Source organism: Macaca thibetana, chromosome 13 (genome assembly GCF_024542745.1).
Source record: "Macaca thibetana thibetana isolate TM-01 chromosome 13, ASM2454274v1, whole genome shotgun sequence".
Taxonomy (NCBI): Eukaryota; Metazoa; Chordata; class Mammalia; order Primates; family Cercopithecidae; genus Macaca; species Macaca thibetana.
The window spans coordinates 78,619,847-78,639,479 of record NC_065590.1 but is presented as its reverse complement, the minus strand read 5'-3'; the positions used below and the strand labels follow the sequence as shown (position 1 = coordinate 78,639,479).

General features: G+C 48.2%; 1 protein-coding gene across 1 annotated transcript in view; it reads left to right on the top strand.

The window, feature by feature from the left end:
* The window catches only part of PLB1 (phospholipase B1), a 127,315-nt gene that overhangs the window by 90,350 nt on the left and 17,332 nt on the right, over window positions 1–19,633 (top strand). Inside the window, 8 exon segments of the mRNA XM_050754033.1 lie at window positions 114–185; window positions 7,605–7,670; window positions 11,299–11,359; window positions 11,909–11,967; window positions 13,819–13,886; window positions 14,157–14,200; window positions 14,426–14,525; window positions 18,904–18,955. Of these exon segments, the coding sequence (XP_050609990.1) occupies window positions 114–185; window positions 7,605–7,670; window positions 11,299–11,359; window positions 11,909–11,967; window positions 13,819–13,886; window positions 14,157–14,200; window positions 14,426–14,525; window positions 18,904–18,955 (522 nt within the window).

The following is a 19,633-nucleotide window of genomic DNA, read 5'->3' as shown; positions in this document are numbered from 1 at the left end:
GCCCCCCTGAAATTGAGTTCTGAGCTTTCCCCACTGCAGGATGCTGCCAGGGAATGTTCACTTCCATGGAAACAAACTACTACACCCGTGTCTCCCTTTTCTTCCCTGATCAGCTTGAACCACTTGGAAGCAAAACAGAGACCCTGGACCTGAGAGCAGAGATCCCCATCACCTGCCCCACTCAGGTAAGAGGGGAGGACCTGCCTGGCTCCTCTCCACAAACCAGGACACACAGTTCGCCCTACCCACTTCGTCTTCCACCCCAGCTTCCTCAGCACCCATCTCGCCCCCTTACTGAGGCCTGAGAGATTTGGAGGATGGAGGGGAGTCCATGAGAATGGACAGGGGAGGCGAGAGTGCAGCCGCCATTGGGAATAGGAGACGCAGCAGGGAGAGGAGGACCAGGCCCCAGCAGAAGGAGGGGATCCTGGTGAGAAAAGTGGGCTCTTGAGAGAGGCCATCGGGATGCCAGGAAAATGGCTGGAAGGCTTCTTTTAGCAGCGGTGTTTGGGGCAGATGAAAAAGTCTGACTACAGGCTAGAGGGCCCAGGCAGGACCCCGGCAGGCTCAGGAGCTGTGGCTGGAGACAGGAGAGCCTGGATTAGGGAGATTCCACAAGGAAAGGATCACAGAGGAGAGCAGCAAAGGGCAGAGCCCAGAGCTGTATGGAGGAGGGACGAGGATGGACCTACAAGGACACGGCAGCTACAGGCTCCTTTTAAGGAGGAATCTGTAAGTGGTTGTTCAGCTTGACTTCAGGCCTGGGGTGGGGCAGGTTCTCAGCCACATTGTCTTCAGCTCCTGTTTCTAGGCCCTGTCTTATGGCTTTTTAACCAAATAAGGCCAAGACCAGAGAGCCCTCAGCAGCAATAAAAGCAGAAAGCCTGACCCAATCTGGAAAGCTGGGTTTCCCTCCTAGGTCGGCCACACCACCCTCTCCCACCCTCCCTGCTGGGGAATGGACCTGCAGCTCCCCCGTGTGTCTGCTGGGAATCCTGAGAGAGTGGGCACCCCTGTTCACTGCCTGCTCCCTGTCTGCTGCCTGCCCTACCCTAGTCTTGGGCTCAGGCTCAGTCTCGTGTGCCATCAGGAGAGCAAGCATGGCAGGAAGGAGGGATGGGAAGTGAAGATAGTCGTCGCAGAGGGCTCCGTTGCTGGGTCTTGTGCTTGGAGCTAAGGAGATTGTCAGATTGTGCCACAACTAGTGCAACACAGATGACTCTAGTCCAGGTGGTCAGATGCTGGCCAAAGGCCTGGAGCAAAACCTTAGAGGCCCCTACTGTGCCAGGTGTAAACTCTTTAACTGTTTTCCTAAGAATGCCTGGGGGTTCTAGGGGAGAAGCCAGGGAACGTGGGTAGTGGGGGCATTTGGGGACTCAGAAATAGCCACAATAAGCCATACTGTAGGTATTTCAATATTTTACCAACCCTGTAGCCATACTGAATATCAGCCATGGAGCGCCCTTTCCAAACTGTCCACTCCCCTTCCATTACATAACAAAAGCAGCCATCATTTGCTCTTTCTTTCAACAAACGTGTATTGAGCACTGAGTTGGAGCCTAAGCCCTGGGTCAGGGAGAGCCCTGTCACTGTGGGCTTCAAGGCAACCACTTCCAGGCTCTGCCCCAGATCAGGCAGAGACCCCCAAAAGGAGGCTGCTCCACCCAGCAGCATCTTAAGCACAGTGGGCTCAGTGCCTCCCTTCTAGACAGAGCCTGATGGAGCCGCTGCACTGATTTGCAGAGGTGAGCAGATCCAGCCTCGTGGAACCAGTAGAAGCCCAGCCCGGGTGAAGGTGTTGCTAAGCAACCTTGGAGCTCGTTCTGAAAGGGTCCATCTGTTGGCCAGCCCAACTTCACTGTGTTCTGAGCATTCTGCATTCCTCGGGTCCCATCTGCTCCCTCCCATGTGCCTTGGAGTGATATAAAAGTCCACCAGCATCTCAGTGTGAGCTGACAGGGGCCAGGCAGCACATATTTTTGTCCTAGATGTGTCTAAACATAGAGGCAACAGGCGACAGGCAGGACGCAGTGGGGGGCGGGAGGCAGGAGGCCGAGATGGCTGTGAGCATGAGCTTTCTCAGCCTCCTCCCATCCTCAGTCTAACTGCTCATACATTCTGCGAGCCAGGTAGGGTGACTTAACAGCATACCGTGGATTTCTGTTGTACTTTCAAGTTGGACAGTCCTTTTACAGCCAACTTTTGACTAGCCATTCTGTGGACTGAGCCTATACTCTGCCTTAATGGGCTTTCTGTCCAGTCCTTTCCTAACCGCAGGGCAGCTGGCTGAATGCCTGGTCTTTTTTTTAAGCTTTCATTCTTCTTGACCTCTCTGAAGCCCTTGTCAAAGGTCACCACCTCCCCCTTGAAATTCACTCCTTCCTGGGTTTGTGGACACTAAATCGCCTTTATTTTTCTGGTCTTCTGGTTGCTGCCTTTAATGACCCTCCTCATCCCTTTCCCCAGTCTTGAAAATGTAGATATTCTCCAATTTTCATGTCTCCATTCTGTTTTCTTTCCTTTTTCACTCGCTTTTTGAAACAGGGTCTTGCTCAGTCTCCCAGGCTGGAAGTGAGTGCAGCAATCACAGCTCACTGCAGCCTTGAACTCGTGGGCTCAAGCCATCCTCCCACCTCAGTCTCCTGGGTAGCTGGTACTGCAGGCATGCACCACCATGCCCAGCTAATTTTGGTTTGTTTGTTTGTTTGTTTTGGTAGAGGTGGGGTCTTGCCGTGTTGCTCAGGCTGGTTTTGAACTCTGGACTCAAGTGATCCACCAGCCTCAGCCTTCCAAAGAGCTGGGATTACGGGTGTGAGCTGCTGTGCCTGGCCTCTGTTTTCTTTTCTCTGTCTCCACATCCTCTCACTCTGAGACTTATCCATTTCCAGGATTTCCTGTGAAATTTCTTTGTGCTGGATTCGTCAGTCTCTCAATCTGTGTCTTCATTTCTTCTTTCCCGAACTCCAATCCTCTATTTCCGACCTTTAAAATACATTTCTCCTTGGATGCTCTATATGGTATAAGGCTACCCAAAAGACAGATTAATGTATGATCAAGCAGGAGGGGGGCTGAAATAAGTTCATGTATTACACCCTGTCAGAAGTCTGTCAAATTCCCTTAAACTTAGTTTTCTGTCTAGCAGTGTTTTTATATTGAATTACATAGGTGACATTGTTATCTTTTTGATGCTCAGAGCTTCTAAATCTAATCCTGCCATGACCCCACCACCATCTCAAGCTTCACATTCATTCAAAAAATAATTTTCTGAGCAAGGAGTGTCTAAATAGGAACTAATTCTTTGTCTTCCCAAACTCTCTGCCTCTTAGGAGTTCTCTATTTCTGTCAGTGTCATTGGAGTTTTCAAGTTCTGCCGGCATGAAATGTCAGGGACCCTATCTAATAGGATTCCTACCAGTCCTCCAGAATCTAATAGGATTCTTCCCACCTGTCCCTCTTCCCTTTCCCACTGCCACTGCAGGGGCTCAGATCCTCATCACTTTGTACGTTAAAGGCTACCTATTCCCACCTTCCCACCATGAAACAATAGACTTACGTAATCTTAGGTTCTCAGTGGGGAGGGCCTTAGACTTCTGTGGATGCAATCTCTCAGAGAATAATGGAATTCTTCTACCACGTCCCTCCCAAGACACCCTATGGCCTCTGCTTAAATGTTCACAGTTTTTTAAAAATTTATTTTACTTTAAGTTCCAGGATACATGTGCAGAAGGTGCAGGTTTGTTACAGAGGTATACATGTGCCATGGTGGTTTTCTGTACATATCAACCTGTCATCTAGATTTTAAGCTGTGCATGCATTAAGTATTTGTCCTAATGTTCTCCATCCCCAAATGTTCACACTTTCTTAAGGTGAGCTTTCAAACCACCTGAAATCAGTGTAGGTAGGAACCAGCACTTTTTTTTTTTTTCATTAATAGTGATGGGGTCTCATTCTATTGCCCAGGCTGGTCTCAAACTCCTGAGCTCAAGCAATCTTCCCACATTGGCCTCCCAAAGTGCTGGGATTACAGGTGTGAACCACCACACCCGGTGCTAGCACTTTTTGAATGGAATGCAATAGAAAACCTCATAGGACATCCCATGAAATACCATTATGTCCTCCTGCCTCTGACTGCCACCACCCAGCTGAGAGTCTTCTCAGTTCCAACCACTCATTGCACACATGGCTGCCAACCCCTGCCTCATATGGGTATTTCTCCTTGGAATGTGGCCCCCTGTAAGGTGGCGACTGTACGTCTGGTTTCATCCAACCAGCACAGAGGAGAAGAAAATCACGCCTCCTTCCCTGTGGAACGTTACACCTAGTAATGCAGCCAGGATGTTAACGGCCTTGTCCCGCAGCCACTGACTCACGTTGCTGACTCACATCAGGAGGCTGTCTGGGCTCTGCCTCCCCAGGCAGCCCACACCATCTTTGCATGGCTGGAACTACTAGACCGGTTCCTTGCGCTACCATTCAGTTGGCCCCCCTTTTACTCAGGGGGCCTCCAAACCTAGCCTTCAAGAGCCAGTCAGGCTCCATCGAACCCGTCTTTCACGTCATCTGCTTGGCTCCAGGCCTTTAAACCACTCTGACTCATGCATGTACCAAGTGGTCAATGGTCAATAAACTCAGCTAAAAACAAGCCCAATAAAACCCAATAAAAACCCATTAAACAGGGACATAGGAGTTGGGAAAAAAAGAAAAGAAGGGGAGTGGGAGAAAGCCCTGAGGCACCCGCCACAACCCTGGGCTGTTTCTGTCCTTGCCACAGCCTCAGTCTGTAACACATTCCAGTGTCTCCTTGACCTCTGGCCCTCTAGCTCTGCCTCCTTTTCCCCAACCTGTACATCTTGTGATCAAACAGATTCAATGAAACACGTTCTCCAGTTGCACTCGCGGCACTTCCAAAAAGGTCAGCTTTGTCTTTCCCTCAGTGCCTCCCATGCTGGTCACGGTAGGACTGGCTCCAGCCGCTGGACTCTCTAAGCCCAGTCTGGGCTCCTTTGAAGTGCAGGGAGAATGCCACTGAGTCTTGTCTCCGAGGACCCTACATCTCCAGATCTTGCCCCAGTTCCTCAGCAGGTGCTGCCCTGACTGGCCACGCCGTTCTCTGATGCTTCACTGCCTCAGCTTCTCAAGTCTGTCTCCCCACCCAAGCCAGTTGTCTCTTTCTCTCCTCCCCTCATCCTGGCCCCTAGAAACGCTCTAACGCTTCGGCTGCTCAACCAGCGTGGGTCAGTTAGTTATAAATGCTCCCAGATCACCCTCTCTGTTGGCGAACGCTGAGGGAATGCTTACTGTTAACCCGAGACAAGCCCAAGTAGCTACATGGACCTGCCACCATCAGCCCTCTTCTGTCTTATGCTGTTGTAGATGGTCCAGGGCTCACTTCTCCCACTTGGCCCTGAGTACCTCTCCTTGAAAGGATGTCAGGGGCCGGGCACAGTGGCTCATGTCTGTAATTCCAGCACTTTGGGAGGCTGAGGCAGGTGGATCACGAGGTCAGGAGATCGAGACCATCCTGGCTAACACGGTGAAACCTCCGTCTCTACTAAAAATACAAAAAATAAAAAATAATAATAGCCGGGTGTGGTGGCAGGTGCCTATAGTCCCAGCTACTCGGGAGGCTGAGGCAGGAGAATGGTGTGAACCCAGGACGCGGAGATCGCGCCACTGCACTCCAGCCTGGTAGACAGAGCAAGACTCTGTCTCAAAAAAAAAAAGAAAAAAAAGAAAGGATATCCGTTACCAGCCCCTGTTTCAGACAGGAATGCTGAGACCAGAGGAAAGGGAAGACTTGTCGGGTGCCTCAGGGAACCAGGATCTGAGCTGGGGGCTGAGAGCTCTGTGTGGGTGGACTCTGCCCTCCCAGTGTCTTCCTTTCCCGCTGTCTGACCAACAGGGTTTTTGTTGGCCTGACCTCCAGTGTGAGGAATGGAACCAGGCAAGAGGCCGGTCCGGTCAGCTCTGGCCCCAGTTGGGCATTCATCACTTGTTCCCTAACCTGGAAACAGTCCCTTCCTCACTCAGACTCAGCTTCTGCTCATCTGTCAAGTGGGGCATTTGGGGGGTGCAAAGTCAGTCACCTACAATGCCAGGCAAGAACATGGTTGTGTACATGTGGTCAGGTATGAGACAAGATCACTTTTCCAACATTCTGGTTTTCCCTTTCCTTTTTTTTCGAAACAGAGTCTTGCTCTGTCGCCCAGGCTGGAGTGCACCGGTACGATATCAGCTTACTGCAACCCCTGCCTCCCAGGTTCAAATAATTCTCATGCCTCAACCTCTCAAGTAGCTGGGATTACAGGTGTGTACCACCACACCTAGCTAATTTTTTTTTTTTTTTTTTTTGTATTTTTAGTAGAGACAGGGTCCATGTTGTCCAGCCTGGTCTCGAACTCCTGGTCTCGAACTCCTGGCCTCATGTGATCAACCCCCCATTGGCCTCCCAAAGTGCTGGGGTTACAGGTGTGAGCCACTGCACCCAGTCTAAAATTTTTTTTTTTTTTTTAATTGAAACAGAATCTCACTCTGTTGCCCAGGCTGGAGTACACCGGCACAATTACAGCTCACTGTAACCACAAACTCCTGGGTTCAAGCAATCCTTCTGCCTCAGCCTCTTGAGTAGTTAGGACTACAGGCACACGCCACCATGTTGAGCTAATTTATTTTTATAATTTGTTGTAGAGATGGGGTCTTGCTATGTTTCCCAAGCTGGTATTAAACTCTTGGCCCCAAGCAATCCTCCTACCCTGGCCTCCCAAAACGCTGGGAATACAGGCATGAGCCACTGTGCCAGCCTGGTTTTTTCTGCTTGTTCCCATTTTATTCCCAAATTTTCAGACCACGGGCTTACTACTCCACTGAGCACATTTTGTGGGAGTACACAGCCTGGGCCCAGTTGGTGTTTCCTGATCTCAGTCTTATCAACTTGATCTTGCTTCCCTGTCATTTTTACGTTTTCTCATTAGCTTTCTCCCCATTTCTCCTTTGTCTGCTTCCTTCTTCCTTCTTTAATTAACCCCTTACCTGCAACTGGGTGGACTTGGGTTCTTGACTGGGCTTGTGTGAAAACTGATTGTGAAACAGATAGGTAAGTAGAGAATGAGGAGGATGTTTTACAAGAAAAAAAAATGACTAAGATACAGGAACCCAACCTAAAGAGGATAAGACATATAGTTCAAAGGAGGCAGAAAGAAAAAACATAACAGATATTCAAATGTATTGATAATCATAATACTTTCTGGAAGAGAAAAAAAATGCTGAAACATGAATCCCTTGCTAGAGAAATGACAACGCCAAGAAAATAGAGAGGTCTGAGGATTAGGGAGCTGTTCAGTGGCTAGGAGGGGCACAGAAGTGCAGACCCCAGACTACAATGGGTATGAAACCCTCTGCGGGCCTTGTGTTGTCCATCCCTTGCCAGAGCTGTTATGTAAAACCCTCTGGGGAATGAATGAAATTATGTTTATATAGTTCTTTCTATATAAGTGCAGAAGAATCATGTTAAATAAATCTACAGGGCAGGATTGTTAGTTTTTCTCCTTCGCAAGCAAACTTCAGTGCTGTCAGATAACCTCTCCATGTGGTTTCTTTTCTCTTAGAATGAGCCCTTCCTGAGGACCCCTCGGAACAGTAACTACACATACCCCACCAAGCCAGCCACTGAGGTAACCCCTGACTCACCTCTGCGTCTCTCAGACACAAACCATTTCCACCTGCCAGGGGCTCGGGTGTGGTGCAGGCTTCAGAGTGTTCACTGAAGCAGAAATGTGCTTCTTACGTACTGGGGATTGGAATGTACAGAAAAGGTTCTCGAACCACGAAGCCCCAGGATTGCCCTAACATGTTCTCAAGTTGCTTACCTGACGTCAGCCCCCAAGCAGAGGAAGTGCCTGTGGATTGATTTTCTTTGACCTTGGCAATCCTGGGCTCACAGACATGGTGACTGCTTAAGCAGCTCAGCCTCTCAAGAGGGAGAGGCTGCGGGTGTGATGTGGCGTTGACTTCTCAGAAGGTGGAAGCTGAGTGGGAGGGAACTGCAATTTCAGGGGTGGGGCCCAAAAGGAAGTGGAGGCATGTTCATGTTCATGTTCATGTTCCTGTGGGCCCCTAGGCCTTGTTTGGTTCAAGTCAGTCATTCTAGTGCTAAGGATTCAGAGCCCATGGTTAATTCCATTGGATGGACCGTGTCTGTGAGCCTAGAACGGCCACCGCAAAGATGGCCTGGAGGACCCTGGACTACACCATGACTGGCAGTCAGGCCTGGTCCAGATCAGGTCTGTTGGTCACCAGGATGGGGTTTGATCAGCAGTTTCGGTTTCACACCTATATTATATCCAGTCTCATGCTGGGGGCTAGAAGGCATGCAGAGAAGTATCGAACATGGTCCAGACCAGGAGAAGTGAGAGCCCAGTAGAGTTTCACAATTATTGAGCACATACTATGTGCCAGACACCATTCCAGGAAGACAGAAGTGTCAACCAGACAGGTGGATTCCGGCCCTCACGTAACTTACAATCTACAGAGAAAGGCATCTTATATACATGGCTAGGCATGGTCATTTCAGATAGTGATGACAGCTCTGAGGAGGGTGATGGGGCCGGGGCAAGGGAGGCACATTCAGGTGCACCGTGCAGGCCTGGCCTCTCTGAGGGGAGATTTAAACTGAGATGTGCATAATGAAGAGATACTTGCTACACAGAGAGCCAGAAACACAGTCCCAGGCAGAAGGACCATGGACCACACAGGCTCAGAAGTGGGACTGTGTTGCATGTATTTGGGGAAGACAGAGGTGGTCAGAGTGACTGGGGGCATGAGAATGAGGTGGAGAGTGGGGGAAATGAGATCAGGAGTGCCAAGGAGCCAGATCACACAAAGCCTGAATTCCTGAGTAAAAACGTTGGATTTCAAGTGAAGAAAGGTGGGAAGCCATTGGCGGTCTCAGGAGAGAGTGACATGATCTGGTTCATGTCTTTCAAAGATCTCCCTGACTGCTATCTGTAGAATGGATTGGGCATCCACAGGAGTGATTGGGGAAAGACATTATATAAGCCAGCTGAAGAAACTAACCCATATGAAATGGTTAAGAACTGTTGGATGCTAAGCTCTGCGGTACAAGCAATACCAGATTGCTGGCTGCAGGTTATGTTGTGTCCAGCCTCTCTGAATTTTCTCAGGCTCACGTTAGCCCAGTGGAGGCTTGTCCTCATTGAACCAGTGACCAAATTCCATGAGAATTGAAATGTCAGCTGCATCTTGTGAATCAGGCATTTCTTCATTGATTCAACATTTACCTGTTGGATGCCTACGTGGAGTGGGCACTATGCTAAATGCTGGGTAGACAATGGTGAGCTGAATGGGTCTGGATCTGCCCTCTTGGTTCTTCAGTCTCATGTGTCTTTGCCTTTGCTGCTGGAAAGCTAAAAATCCCAGAGCTAGAAGGGTGTGTGTTAACAGCTTTCTACTCAAAGCAGCCACAGAAACAAAATTCTGTCATCTGAGGTAACATGGGTGAGCCTAGAGGATATAACGTTCAGTGAAATAAGTCAGGCACAGAAAGACAAATACTACATGTCCTCACCATATGCGGAAGCTAAAGAAGTTGACTTCACAGAAGTAGAGTATAAATAGCGGTTATTAGAGGCTGGGAAGGGTGGATGGTGGTTGCAGAGTAGGGACAGCATAAATTGATTAACAGAAAATTATAGCTAGATAGGAAGGATAATTTCTAGTGTTCTATGGCACAGTAGGGTGACTATAATTAACAGTTTACCATATATTTTCAAATAGCTAGAACAGCAGATTTTGAATGTTCCCAACACAAAGAAACGATAAATATTTGAAGTGAGGGATATGCTAATAACCCTGATTTGATCACTGCACATTGTAGAGATGTATCAAAATATACTATGCCTCATAAATATGTACACTTATATGTCAATTAAAAATAATAAAAGCAAAACTGATAAAGTAGGCACAAAGAGGCTTTACCTGGGAGCTTGTTAAAAATGCAGAGTCCTGCGTACCACCCCAGACCTGCTGAATCAGAATCTGCAGCTTAAGATCTTCAGGGGATTTGGATGCACTGATTTTGGATGTGGTGCGTGGTTCTTCCCTTGTGACAGACGAGCACGTTTAAATTCCAGCCAGGGTCTGTTCATCTACACGGAATATGCTTATCTCTGGTTCACCAACTATCTGAGTTATATCTCATGTGCTGATGGCTGAATAACTTTTTACGTTGCATTTTCTCTGAGTATTTGTCATCTGCACACAAGCATGTTCTTGATTTCATTAAACCTTTCAACAGAAGAAATCCATCAGTATGATGAATTGAGCAGTCCCTTGGAAAAAACTAAATTCCATTGGACTAAGCAAATAATATTTAAAAGTTCCATTTTTGCTCCCTCATGATAGGAATATTTCAACAAGGCTTGTCTTCATCATCTTATTGAAGAGATGGATAAGCTTTCATAGTGTCTGGCAGTCAGACTCCTGGACAATCAGTCAACCTGGTCAAGCCCTACTCCGCATTCAGCACGCATATATTTGGGACTTTGGGAAGATATTCAATTTGACCCCAGATTTTTGGTACTAATCATTTCTGTGCCCTCTGCTTCCCTTCCCACTCCTTCCCCCAGCACCTGGAAAATATGCTCTGTGTTAGAGATAAAGAAAATTTACTAAAAGCATCCAGGGTTGCTTGCATTAATTAACAAACATATAAGGAATAAGGCTGTTAAGTTAAATATGCAAAAAGACATACAGGTATCCAGAAAAGATAGGCAGAAACTAGGAGCCTTACAATTGTAAAATATTTTGTGTTACTATTCTAAAAATTTTTTAATTATTGTTTAGGTTCTAGCATTATAATTAGTGTCAATTAGCTTAATTTTATAAAACACACATACCTGTAATCTCATGTTAGGCATCCAAATGCTGTGTTCCTTTGGGAGACTCACCTGTATATGACTTCATGGTTTTCTTCCCTGCTTTGGGGCAGCCACTGGCTCCATTCAAAGCGTAGACGTATTGGCATACGAAAGGTTGTGTGTGGGTGCACATGTGGGGACATGCACTATGGGTTGTGCATAGGGGTAGCTAGACACACCCATTTCTTCCCCTAATTTCCCTCCTAGCCCATCTATAGCTCACAGTTCTTTCCCTTACATGATCCTGTATGGTGACTCGTTTCTAGCCTGCATCGAAAATCCCTTAGCTGGTTCTTCTTGGGCTGAAGTTTATCTCCCTGCACAATGAGTGTTGGGCACTGAATCTTTTCTCCTGTTGATTTAGAACTGGGGCAGTGACTTCGTGTGTACAGAGTGGAAGGCTTCCAATAGTGTTCCAACCTCTGGTGAGTGAAAATATCATCATCCCCTTCAATTAAGGGCCTTGCCAAATATCAGGTTGGGGGAGACCCTACAAATATACCCTGGAGCTTTAAGCAGGACTTGCTAATTCCCATGCAGTGCAGACCTAGATCCCGCCCTGCCCACAGCTGGGCTTCCAGTTGGAGGTGCACAGACCTCTCCACTGAATGCTACTTCTTGTCTCCTTATAGTCCCAGTGGCAGTCCCTTAGGCCTCCCTGCCCAGTGAGGCAGATAGAGTCAGGGATTGGGGTTCAACCTGCCTGTGCTACATGACCCCACAGCTGGAACTTTCCTGGACCACCCCAGTGTGAATCAGGCTCTTCTGAGGATGGACAATAGCCATGAAGCCCACTCCCTTCAGTGCCTTGGTTGCTCTGAATGAATGGAAGGGGCAAAACTGCTAAAGCCTTAAGCTGAAAATAAGTACAATGGGGAGCAGTGGGACAGAGTTATAGACTTCTGGTAAAATGTGTACTTTAAAAGGTAGACACCCCCAGCCCCCACAACCACCTCTCTGCTTGTCTCCCCTAGTCCACCAGCTCCAACCAGCAGACATCAAAGTGGTGGCCGCCCTGGGTGACTCTCTGACTGTGAGTAGTGAGCCGTGAACCAGGATGGGCAGCTCAGAGTCCAGCCAGGCCTCGTGCAAAATCTGTTCTTCCCCAGCATTGGCTCCATTCAGTGCTGAGCCCCTGTTACTGAGGGCCTACCTGTGTCAGACACTGAAACACAGCCAGGAGATATAGAATGCCCTGTCTCACCACCTTCCCAGTTCTGCTCAAAGCCCCCTCCTCCACGAGGCCTCCTCTCAATTCCCAGGGAGAAGCAATCCCAGCCTTCCCTGCTGTTCGCAGGCACAGGCGTTTTGTTGGTATGTGATGGCACTCATCCAAGTCGGCCTGCCTTTATCAAGGGACTCATCTCCATCTACCCAGACTCAGAGTGGCAGATCTTACACACACACACACTGCCCCATGCTCCCTACTCCATTTAAGGACATGTGCTTTGGGGCAGAGGGAGCCCAGTTCCTCGCACATAGCACAGTCTTGCTAAGTGAATTGTGTTCCCTGATTACTTAGCCATTGCTGTGTACAACAATACTCTATTAGCAATTCTAAGGGAAATAAGGTATGAAACACAGTCATATCCCCCCAGCAACCTGTCTGGCTAGAAAAACAAGAACCATACATGGAAAGAAATGCATAATCACATAGATGACATATAGGACTTGGATGTTTTTATTTTTTAACTTTTAAGTTTAGAGGTCCATGTGCAGGTTTGTTACACAGGTAAACTTGTGGCATGGGGTTTGTTGCAAAGATTATTTCATCACCCAGGTATTAAGCCTAGTACCCCTGAGTTATTTTTCCTGATCCTCTCCCTCCTCCCATCCTCCACTGTCTGATAGGCCCCGGCGTGCGTTGTTCCCCTCCACATGGGACTTTTAAAATAGGGTATTTATTTCGGTAGAAACAAACACCAGCCCCACATGTGTGGCAGTGTTTCCATTTTGGCGTGAACGTGGAAAAAGATGTGGAAAGGCACATACGAGTCTGTTTACCACTAATGAGCTCTGGTGGTATTTGCATGTGGGTAAGGGGTGAGGAGGGAGTGTGGAATCTGTGGCAAGAGGCAGGATTCTTAAGGTAGGGGTAGATCATTCATTTGTTTAAATCTTTGTATCATTTAACATATGTTACTTTTGTAAATTTCAAGGGTTTTTTTTTTTTAAGGCAGAGCATTTAGAGAAAGCTTTATAGAGGAGATAGGAACTGATGAGGGTCTCAGAGAATGAATTTGGAAATGTAAGGTGCTGAAAAGGAGGGAGTTCAGCGTTCCAGGAGGGGATGGGAGTGGGTGGTAATGGGGTAGACCAGCTCAGGGCCCTCAGGCTTCCAAAATAATGGCAGGTAATTAGGCCTGAAGGTTTGTGTGAACTGGGAAGGAGGGAGCAAACAAGCGGAAGGAAAGTAGAAACCAGATTATGGTGACCTCAGAAGATTGGTGAAGGGATTTGGCTTTGATCTTGAAGGTAAGGGAGACTCATTGAAGGGTCAGGACTGGGGTTGGGGAACATGAAGAAAGAGGCATGTTCAGGAGGAACAGAAACTGGAGTCAGTTTGCTCAGGCAGGAGGCCAGGGTGTTGCCCGTGGCAAGGAGGTGAGGGTCTCAATTAGGAACATGGCAAAGGGAACAAAAAGAAAGGGGCAGGTGCTAGGGAGGGTGGGAAGGCGGAACCAACAGGACTTGGTTACTGGTTGTAGGTAGAGTACTGGGGAGAAGAATGTATCAAGACCACTCCAAGTTTAAGGTGGCCTGGAGAAAAGCTGGTACTATTTTTAGAAAAGGCAAATCCAGGTCCCAGCTGCTACTCCAGGGCCAGAGGAGGCTCTTCCAGTGCCCTCAGCCCAGCCCTGAAATTTCTTTTTGCTTTTTATAGACAGCAGTGGGAGCTCGACCAAACAACTCCAGTGACCTACCCACATCTTGGAGGGGTCTTTCTTGGAGGTGAGAATGTTCTTGACACATGCTCTATTGATGATGCTCGCTCAAAGAGGTGTGAGTAGTGTGTTTCCCCTGTCACCCCTCCAGGATGCAGTTGGGTCCCCAGGGCCCAGCGCGAGACAGGAGAGTCGGTGGTGCTTGCATTACCCCTGAGGGTGATGGGAGAGATGCCCCAGGGGCAGAATCTCTGGTTCTGGTTCTGACTTATGCATATGTTGACACACGGAGCAGCATGTTGGCGTGATTTTAATAAATATGCTTTCTCCTCCCCAGCATCGGAGGGGATGGGAACTTGGAGACTCACACCACACTGCCCAGTAAGTAGCAGCCTGGAGAGGCACCATCACTGTGGCCATCCTCCCTGGGGCCAGGGCCTTCCTGCTAGAGGAGGGGAAGAGGAGGTTATCTGCAATGAGGGAAGTCAGCCAGCCCTGAAAATCCCCAGAACTCCTGTGTCCCACCCGTGTGTCCCCACCCTGCATGCTCATCTCAGTTACTGTGAGGGTCCTGCAGGCTCTCACCTGTGCTCTCCTCCTCTAAAGACATTCTGAAGAAGTTCAACCCTTACCTTCTTGGCTTCTCTACCGGCACCTTGGAGGGGACAGCAGGACTAAATGTGGCAGCAGAAGGGGCCAGAGCTAGGTGAGTAGATGCCATACAGGAGGGCGAGTGGAAGGCAAGGCTGAGACATCAGGGTGGGAAACCGGAGGAGAGGAGAGGAGAGGAGGGTGGTATCCAGGAGCCTGGTCCCGGGGGCAGTAGCAGCTGTGCGGGACTTTCCACGTGAATTATCTCCTGAGATCCTCACACCCTTGGACAGGGGCACTGAGGCTTATAAGCTTTCCAGAACCACCAAGATTATACGGCAAGTTATCAGAGGAGGCAGGATCAGACCATGCCTGAATCAGGAGCCTTTGCTCTGACAGCTGTGCTATTACTGCCTCTCCAGGGCAGCAGGAGGTGCACATCTACCCTGCACTCCTGTGCTATCCCTGCTGGCTCCAGCTCCACCTCCTGCCCAGCAGGTCACACATGCAGGGTGGCGCTCAGCACCTGGAGAACTGAGTGCATGACCCCGGTGATAGCTGCCCTTTCTCTCTCCCCACCTCTCTTCAGTCTTTGGCTCTGAAAAAGCTATATTCTGACACTAGGGAGTTAGGCGTCAGGGCCCCCAAAACAGCATGGTGGCTGTTTGTTTTCACTGGGATTGTTGTTGACAACAACTCAGATAATTAAAGCTGAAATGCCTGACCAGGCTCACTGATTTTCTGCATGGAGCGTGCTGGGTGTATGCTTTGTAGAAGGATCACTATGCTCTGATCACCAGGGAAACGACACTGGCTTGACTCACTCTGTTTACCGGGAATGTTCCTTTCAGAAGTGGTAACGTGGGCCCCATGCTCTGTTTGAGTCTCTAAGCCACAGGAAGCGATGTCAGTTCCTCAACGTCACGAGCAGGAAGAACTTATTTTTCTGCAAAAACTGGGCTTTGTGGGGTCATTATAGCAACATCTAATTACTGTTATTATGATTGCTATCATTGTTATTATCATCATTCTATTGTTCTTGTACAATACAGGCTTCATTTTCCAGGGGTTGATTTCTCACTCTGTTGACAATTAAACCCCTTCTTCCTTCCTCACTTCACTTCTCTTACTGCCTTTTCTCTTTGACTGCTGCTCAGCACCTCTGCAGATGAAGTCAGTGGCCAGGGAAGTAGTTGAGACATGTGGCTTCTTGTGGGTATCTCTGATGTCTGATGTTAGGGGAAAGGAAAGGAATCCTTTGACTTAAGAAAGGAAGGTTGGATAATTGCTCTATAACTTTCCTTTATCTCTCTTCTGTTGTTTATTAGCATAGATACAGATGAGTTCACCTAAAGAGAAACAAACGTGCCACAGCAGAGTACCTAATATCATAGGGTGTGGGGTCAGGTAATTTGTGTCTACATTCCAGCTCCAAGACTTGCTAGCTGTGTGACTTTGGGCAAGTTGCCTAGCATCTCTGAGTCTTAGTTTCTTCAGCAATAAATAGGGATAATAATAGTATTTATCAGCGTTGTTATAAGCATTAAATAAGACATATAATCCATGAAAAGAATGTAGTACAGTACGTAATACCCACCAAAAAAGTAGCACAGTACAAATGTACCAAAAGTTTGCCATTTAATGACCTTTAGTTTCAAAGTTTTTTTAACCTAACTTTCCTTCCATCAATCAATAATAATTCATTCAACACCTGCAAAGGACTCAACCCCAAGGTGGTTACTCAAAGATACAAAGGGCCAGGCATGGTGGCTCACACCTGTAATCCCAGCACATTGGGAGGCTGAGGTGGGTGGATCACCTGAAGTCAGGAGTTCAAGACCAGCTTAGCCAACATAGTGAAAACCTGTCTCTACTAAAATCAAAAATTAGCTGGGTTTGATGGTACACACCTGTAATCCCAGCTACACAGGAGGCTAAGGCAGGAGAATCACTTGAACCCAGGAAGTGGAGGCTGCAGTGAGCCAAGATCGTGCCATTGCACTCCAGCCTGGATGACAAGAATGAATCTCCATCTCCAAAAATAAATAAAAGATACAAAGGAAACAAAAGATGAACTCCCTGCCCATGAAGAGCTTGCACTCTAGGTAAGGAGACTAAACAAATGGGAAGTAACTTTCCGCAAAAGAAAATGCTGGGTATGGCAGCAATATAGTGCTTCGTCATGGAGTGCAATTAAGAGAACAGGAGAGCACACAGTGTGAAATGCACTGTCTAAAGACAGATGCAGACCCAGAAGGGACCCCTCAAATCATCCAGTCCAACTTCTTCCTTTAAAAGATGGAAAAAGTCAATTCTAGCAAGATTCTGCCACTTGTACAAGCTCACACAGCAAGTCAGTAGCAGAGCTGAAAGTAGAACCACTGGTCGCTGGGGTGAAAAAGGAAATGAAGGATGTGTGGATCAGTGAGCCCAGAGAGGAGGCTCAAGGGGAAGCAGGACTTGGTCTGGGCCTGAAGGATGGGAAGAAGATGGCTAGGAAGAGGGGAAGAAGCAGTGTTTGTAACTTCCCCTCCTACCCAGGAGGGCTTATTGCCTATGGATTGTCTTAGTCACATCTTGAACCTATTAAAAGGTTAATGGCACTTCTGTGGTCACCTTTGACCAGGAAAGTCTGTCTTTATAGCTAGCTTTCTGATGTACTCATCAATAGCAATAATGTATGGGATACAATCCTAGATCTGTAAATTCTCCTTAATGAGAAACAAGGTAGGGATGGTGCCACGTACCTAGCTTACTGGGGACACCCAAAGATTTTCAGTGGCCAACTCACACCAGTTACTGCTTTTATGGCTTCTTCCGTGGAAGCTTTCATTGTCTGTATCCCCTTTGCTGACCTAACTTCTCATAGACCTTTCTTTTTTTTTTTTTTTTTTTTTTTGAGACGGAGTCTCGCTCTGTTACCCAGGCTGGAGTGCATTGGCCGGATCTCAGCTCACTGCAAGCTCCGCCTCCCGGGTTTACGCCATTCTCCTGCCTCAGCCCTCCTGAGTAGCTGGGACTACAGGCGCCTGCCACCTCGCCCAGCTAAGTTTTTTTTTGTATTTTTAGTAGAGACGGGGTTTCACTGTGTTAGCCAGGATGGTCTCGATCTCCTGACCTCGTGATCCGCCCGTCTCGGCCTCCCAAAGTGCTGGGATTACAGGCTTGAGCCACCGCGCCCGGCAGACCTTTCTTTAAGCACAGCTTTATTGAGGTATAAATGACATGCAATAAACATCACATGTTAAAAGGATACAATTTGGCTGGGTGCAGTGGCTCACACCTCTAATCCCAGCACTTTGGGAGGCCGAGGTAGGCGGATTGCCCAGGAGTTGGAGACCAGTCTGAGCAACATCCTGAAACCCCATCTCTACCAAAAATACAAAAAATTAGCCAGGCGTGGTGGTGTGGGCCTGTAGCCCCAGCTACTCAGGAGGCTGAGATGGGAGGATCACTTGAGCTCCAGGGGGTTGAGGCTTCAGTGAGCCATGATCACACCACTACACTCCAGCCTGGGCAACAGAGCAAGACCCTGTCTCAAAAGGATACAATTTAACATTGTACCTGTGAAGTCATCACCACGATCAAGATGAAAAACGTGTCCATCACCTACGGGAGTTTTCTCAGGCCCCTTGGTAATCTCTCCCTCCTGCTCCTTCCTGTCCCTACCCCCACACCCCAGGCAACCACTAACCTTCTTTCCATCACTATAGATTAGTTTGCATTTTAAAAAATTTTATATAAATGGGATCAAAGAGGATATACTTTTTATCTGACTTATTTAGCAAAATGATTTTGCGATGCATCCATGTTACTGGTATACCAATAGTTCATCCCTTTTTATGGCTGAGTAGTGTTCCATTGGCACTCATATCACTCATCCAGAACACCAAATGGCATTGTTTTATTTATGGCAGACATCAGGGGATGGAGGGAGAACTAATCCTGTCCATCCTGTTTTATTGGAGAGGGAAAAAAAAAAAAAAAAAGCAAGGAGATGGGGAATGGTGCAGAAATCTAAGTAACCATGGAGAAGAAAAACAAAAGGATTAAAGGAGCAGAGAGCAGGGCTTAGAAGTAAAGGTTAAAGGAGTCATTAAGCCCGGAAAGGAGAAAACTGAGGGATAATTGAGCGCTGTGACTTTTCTCAAATATACAAAAGGTTATTTTTAAAACAGGCAACTGAAGAAGAAATGAACAGGCTTGGCTTTCAAAGAAGGAGTTTGAGGAAAAGTCTCTGAGGGAAAGATTGACAGGATCCCAACCCGAGTGGCCGATGACACTATTGGGTGGCAGGGGCTAGATCAGTGTGGCTCCAGGGTCCATGGCATCTCTGTGATTGTTACACAGCTGAGATTTCTTGAGAATGGAATGAATTGTGTACTGGTAACATCACCATTCCTGAAACACCTCTCTTCCTAGGCCAAAATCCCACATCTTAAATCCTCGCTCCTGAACCAGCACTAATGCCGCTCTCTCTTCCTCCTACCTAGGGACATGCCAGCCCAGGCCTGGGACCTGGTAGAGCGAATGAAAAACAGCCCCGTGAGTATAGGCCCCAGGCCACCCCTGAAAGGTGCCCATCTCCTGCTGACTGGGGAGGGGACAGCCCCATAAGGGTCCCTCTCACCACAGCACTTCCTGCTCTGGGCTGGCCTCTGTAGAGGGCCAAAAGATCCCCGGAGAAGCAGGCCTTACCAAGGAGGCGCCTGCTTTGGCCACACCCCTGGATGTAGGCTCTGGCACCCCCCACCCCAGGGCCGGCTGCAGGAGGGCGAGGTGGAACAGGGAGGTGGCTGAGGTGGCTGAGGTGGTGGCCTTGGCCTCTGACAGCTTCCTACTTTAACCAAGAGGTGGCTTCCCAGAGTCCTATTATGTAAATGCAAGGTTCTAAAAATAGGCTTCTCATTTCAATCCCGTTCTCCCTCCTTCCCCTCACCCTGCCCCTCTGAAACTTCTCACTAGCACTTTTTTTTTTTTTTTTTTTTATAACTGTTCAGTGTTTATACCTAGGAATTCAGCTCCCAGTGGGATTCCTATTATGGAGGTGGCCAAGTGGAAAGCCAACTGCTTAGAGGGCCTCCCAACCCCAGCCCCACTTCTCAGTCCACGCTGGGCTCTTCCTCCAGTCTCCTTTCCTGGACCCTAAGAACTCATCCCAGGGGCAGCTCAGGGCCTTTGCTTCTAGCTGCATCCTTTGCCCGCAGCTCCCTGGAAGGCCTT